Genomic DNA, 6,000 nt, shown 5'->3' with positions numbered 1-6,000 from the left:
CAAATGGAAAATGAAAGGTGGATCGGCGATGGTTAGAAGACCGGTGACGTTGACCGCCGAACACCGCGCGAACAAGGAGAGGAACCGACTTCGGCGGAAGTCGTGACACACACACACACACACACACACACACACACACACACACACACACACACACACACACACACACACACACACACACACACACACACACACACATTCACCATTCCTCCAGCCATGCCCACTCGCCCCTCTCATATATCTTTGCCCATGTCCCCCATGTCACCCCTCCGCAGCAGAATGACAATGATTGTCTATATTTATTATTCCGCTGACCAACTGTTCCTCCAACCAATACTCTCACAGAGAGGCACAGTCCTGTCATATCAGAAAGGGAGCGAGAGAGAGTGAGTGAGAGAGAGAGCGAGAGAGAGAGCGAGCGAGCGAGAGAGAGAGAGAGAGAGAGAGAGAGAGGGGAACGGGAGAGAGAGGGGAACAGGAGAGAGACAGTCAGACACTGTCAGTCATAGATTGTATGACCAAGAAAGAGGACAGGGAGATATAGACAGGAGAGAGGAGTGCAGACCCAGCAGGTTATGAAGAGGACTAGTTGGATTACATCGTCAGAGCAGACCTAGATTAGCTGAGCTAGCTGACCTGGTGGAATACAGCACCGAAGGCAACCATCTTCACTTGGGCCAACTTGGGCCAATATCTGGAGGACCAGATCAGTTTGGGAGTACAGTAGCTGGCTGGCTGAGGAGGCCATTTTAGCGACCGACTTCACTTCATCCAAACTTTCCAGGTAGAGTCAAGATGGGGGACAGTGGTGGTGAACCGAACCTGCAGTCCTACATTATGGACGAGGAAACTCTGAAGAGAAAGCAGAAGGAGAAGCTAAAGAAGCTCCTGGCCACTGGAGGAAACCCTCGGCCCGCGCGCTCCCTCTTCTTCCTCACGCTGAAGAACCCTTTCCGCAAGGCTGCCATTAACATCGTGGAATGGAAGTATCCTTTAGTGGTCAGGGGCCAGGGGTCAGGGGTCAGGGGACAGGAGTGTGTGGGAAAATGGGACGGGTTGTCACTTGATAGCCATGCTCAGAGTCATGTAGAAATGATGTAGCCTGGTCCCAGATCTGTTTGTGCCGTCTTGTCAACACAGCACAAACAGACTAGATATGAAAGGTTTTAACCATGAAGCAGGGTCATGCTCTCAGGCATTCATGGTTTGAAAGCACTGCACTTCTATTGTTTCTTACATGGCCAGATAGTGAAGCCTGTCTGTGGACTTGCAGGATAGCAAATGACTGTTGATGACACTGATAATGCACCTTTAGTTTGGTCTTGTATTGATGGCCAATTCAACACAGTAGTGTTTTCCACATGGTGGTCTGGATAATGACTGGGCTGTTAGAGAGAAAAGGATTTGTGTATTTGGTGGATCACAGAGAACTCTGATGTCTTTAAATGGATCCTAGCAGCAGAGAGTTTGGGAACAACTGCCTCAGGGATCTGAGGAATGGCTGAGTGAGTGATGAGTCATCTCTTTATAAAGTTGAGTCTCTATATATAGCAGTAGTAGAATGATTATTACTCTGATACACTCAGACATTACAGTCCAACATACACATAAAAATCACTGAACACAGCACAGGAGGTTGGTGGCACCTTAATTGGGCAGGACGGGCCCATGGTAATGGCTGGAGCAGAATTAGTGGAATTGTACCAAATACATCAAACATGGTTTCCATGTGTGTGATGCCATTCCATTCGCTCAGTTCCAGCCATTATTATGAGCCGTCCTCCCCTCAGCAGCCTCCACTAGAACACAGCCTTTATATTTTATGGAGGTTGAGTTGAGTATGCAGCCATGCTGATCACTGGTTATATCTGTAGAGTGGCTTCAAGCTCACTTGAGCACCAGAGCGACAGGTTGATAGCCCTGCTGTACCAAGAGTTATGGGCTCAAACTATGGGTTTTATAACAACATGATGTAGCATCAAGATAGAGTGGAGTCAACCCACAGTGGGTAGTGTCTGGGAGACAACACAATTCTTTTTGAATTTTCTTGTAAATGCATAATATCTTGAGGGCAATTCCACCACTGCTCTGAATCCCAATTCAACCCTGTTCATAATGAATCCCATGTACAAGGCTGCAGTTCTGTTTTGGTTATGAGTAATTCCACTGGCTGCAGTAATGGTCCACTGAGATGTGTTATAATCCAGTGAAGCCGTTGATGGACGTTTTTGGACATGTAAAATATGAGCTTGTTAAAGCGGCGGCGTAATGATATTCCTGGGGTTGTACGGACACCTGTCCTCCCTCGTCACAGCCTAAAAACAGACACGGTCAGCTGTGAGAACACTGCCTCAGATGCAGACTGGTGGCGGGACTGGGTACTGCAGTCTGAGAGGGCACAGCAGGATTTTTATTTATTTGATTTATTTAACCTTTATTTAACTAGGCAAGTCAGTTAAGAAGAAATTCTTATTTACAATGACGGCCTACCAAAAGGCAAAAGGCCTCCTGCGGGGACAGGGGCCTGGGATAAAAAAAAATCAATAAATACAATATAAATATAGGACAAAACACATATCACAACTAGAGAGACAACACAACACTACATAAAGAGAGACTTAAGACAACAGCGTAGCAAAGCAGCAACACATGACAACACAGCATGGTAGCAACACAACATAACAACAACATGGTAGCAACACAAAGTTGTAGCAGCACAAAACATGGTACAAACATTATTGGGCACAGATAACAGCACAAAGGGCAAGAAGGTAGAGACAACAATACATCACACAAAGCAGCCACAACTGTCAGTATGAGTGTCCATGATTGAGTCTTTGAATGAAGAGATTGAGATAAAACTGTCCAGTTTGACTGTTTGTTGCAGCTCGTTCCAATCGCTAGTTGCGGCGCACTGAAAAGAGGAGCGACCCAGGGATGTGTGTGCTTTTGGGACCTTTAACAGAATGTGACTGGCAGAACGGGTGTTGTATGTGGAGGATGAGGGCTGCAGTAGATATCTCAGACAGGGGGGAGTGAGGCCTAAGAGGGTTTTATAAATAAGCATCAACTAGTAGGTCTTGCGACGGGTATACAGAGATGACCAGTTTACAGAGGAGTATAGAGTGCTGTGATGTGTCCTATAAGGAGCATTGGTGGCAAATCTGATGGCCGAATGGTAAAGAACATCTAGCCGCTCGAGAGCACCCTTACCTGCCGATCTATAAATTACGTCTCCATAATCTAGCATGGGTAGGATGGTCATCTGAGTCAGGGTTAGTTTGGCAGCTGGGGTGAAAGAGGAGCGATTACGATAGAGGAAACCAAGTCTAGATTTAACTTTAGCCTGCAGCTTTGATATGTGCTGAGAGAAGGGCAGTGTACCATCTAGTCATACTCCCAAGGACTTGTATGAGGTGACTACCTCAAGCTCTAAACCATCAGAGGTGGTAATAACACCTGTGGGAAGAGGGGCATTCTTCTTACCAAACCACATGACCTTTGTTTTGGAGGTGTTCAGAACATGGTTATGGGTAGAGAAAGCTTGTTGGACACTAAGAAAGCTTTGTTGTAGAGCATTGAACACAAAATCCAGGGAGTGGGCAGCTGAGTATAAGACTGTATCATCTGCATATAAATGGATGATAGAGCTTCCTACTGCCTGAGTTATGTTGTTGATGTAAATTGAGAAGAGTGTGAGGCCTAGGATGGATCCTTGGGGTACTCCCTTGGTGACAGGCAGTGGCTGAGACAGCAGATTTTCTGACTTTATACACTGCACTCTTTGAGAGAGGTAGTTAGCAAACCAGGCCAAAGACCCCTCAGAGACACCAATACTCCTTAGCCGGCCCACAAGAATGGAATGGTGATATAATGTAGTTGTGGTATATCATCCATGATAGTACCCTGATTATGGCTTTGTATTTATTACACATCCAGGAGTGTAATATTACACAAGATTAACTGTTTAAATCTGCTGTACTGAAGGGAGCCAGATTTTTGAACTCACCACCATCTTCACCCGGTACAGCCAGAAGTGGACTGGCCACCCCTCAGAGCCTGGTTCCTCTCAAGGGTTCTTCCTAGTTTCCTGCCTTTCTAGGGAGTTTTTCCTAGCCACCGTGCTTCTACATTTGCATTGCTTGCTGTTTGGGGTTTTAGGCTGGGTTTCTGTATAGCACTTTGTGACATCTGCTGATGTAAAAATGGCTTTATAAATACATTTGATTGATTGATTGATCTTTACCACAGGTGGCAATGTAAATATGTCAAATTTTCTTGTAACTGACCCATTGTGTTGGCCTCAAACGTCTTCCAGTGTTTTAGATATGGGGACATCCCTATTGAGGGGTCAGGTGGCACTGACATGCACGTACTGCAGACTCACTTTATTGATGACTCACATTTTTATGATTCAGATTGTCAAGATTGCCATGGTTACGCTGTTAATAGTTATCCAGTAACCTAGTGTTTCCCAACTCCTCCAATACCCCCGAACAGCACACGTTGCTGTTGTAGCCCTGGACAAACAACTGACACAAAACTAGCTAGAGCACCAGTTCACTGTTAAACCATACTGTACACCTTAAGGCTATTTAGATCAGTCATCTGATAGTTGGGTGAGGTTGTAAGATCTCATCGAGATGCATGTCTGCTACCTGAAGGCCTCGAACAGTGGAAGAGCTATCCATATCCATCCATACTGCTTGGTTAGGTAATATCAGTGTGTTCCTGTGTGTTTGAAAATAAATGAGCATACCCCACACACTGTTTAGATACTCTGTGAGCATCTCACTATCTTTTGAAATGATATTAATAGTATACATCTTGCATCCAGGGATGTAAAGTACTTAAGTAAAAATACTTTAAAGTGCTACTTAAGTCGTTTTTGGGGGTATCTGTACTTTACTTCACTATTTATTTTTTTGACAACTTCTACTTTTACTCCACTACATTCCTAAAGAAAATAATGTACTTTCTACTCCATACATCTTCCCTGACACCCAAAAGTACTCATTAACATGTTGAATGCTTAGCAGGACAGGAAAATGGTCTAATTCACACACTTAAAAAGAAAATCCCTGGTCATCCCTACTGCTTCTGATCTGGCGGACTCACTAAACATAAATGCTTGGTTTGTAAATGATGTGTTGGAGTGTGCCCCTGGCTATCCGTACATTTAAAAAACAAGAAAACCCTGACGGCTGATTTGCTTGATATAAGGAATTTTAAATCCTTTTAGCAATTACATTTACTTTTGATACTTAAGTATATTTAAAAGCAAATACTTTTTGACTTTTACTCAAGTAGGATTTTACTGGGTGACTTTCACTTTTACTTGAGTCATTTTCTATTAAGGTATCTTTACTTTTACTCAAGTATGAAAATTAGGTACTTTTTCCGCTAGTACTTGCATCTCTGTAATCCACTGGATGTGTGTACACAGTGTAAGTTGAACCTTTCCTGAGTGTTCGCCTTCAGACCGTTCGAGATCATTATCCTGCTGACCATCTTTGCCAACTGTGTGGCCCTGGCTGTGTTTCTTCCCATGCCTGAGGAGGACAGCAACAACACCAACAGTAACCTGGTGAGTATGGACCCGTATGGACCCAGTACCCATCTCACATCTCATATGATGCAGAGCATCTGATTCTACTAGTTGTGGTTAGATGAATTGAGGTTGGGAACCAGGGTTTTCACAGGAAGCCTCCCTGTCTGACATGAATACACAGGACATGTATGTCTGAATGTGTAGTGAGCACCGCATTCATACCTTGATCATGGAGGTGAATGAGCTGGTTATTTCGTGGCCCTGCTGCAAATTGGTCACCGTTCTGTTGTAGGAGCACAGTTCATAAATCAAGCAGACTGGGATCTGGAGCCTAGTGTGGCCATCTTGGCTACACTTCTCATGACTTATAACGGGCACGAAGGCCTGGATGTTTGGTGTAGTCCAGTTTCAGTGCAATTTGATCTAGCAGCAAGGGCTTGAAATGTTGT

The 6,000-nt window shown here is 44.5% G+C and overlaps 1 protein-coding gene across 1 annotated transcript in view; it reads left to right on the top strand.

The window, feature by feature from the left end:
- The first annotated feature begins 450 nt into the window (after positions 1–450).
- The window catches only part of LOC106583479 (dihydropyridine-sensitive L-type skeletal muscle calcium channel subunit alpha-1), a 56,837-nt gene continuing 51,287 nt past the window's right edge, over positions 451–6,000 (top strand). The window contains exons 1-2 of the mRNA XM_014167709.2: positions 451–986; positions 5,482–5,587. Coding sequence (XP_014023184.1) covers positions 796–986; positions 5,482–5,587 — 297 coding nt within the window. The 5' untranslated portion in view covers positions 451–795. The remainder of the gene's footprint in view (positions 987–5,481; positions 5,588–6,000) is intronic.

This window comes from Salmo salar, chromosome ssa22 (assembly GCF_905237065.1).
Source record: "Salmo salar chromosome ssa22, Ssal_v3.1, whole genome shotgun sequence".
NCBI lineage: Eukaryota > Metazoa > Chordata > Actinopteri > Salmoniformes > Salmonidae > Salmo > Salmo salar.
Note: the sequence above shows the minus strand (reverse complement) of the source record. Positions and strands in the feature narration are given on the sequence as shown.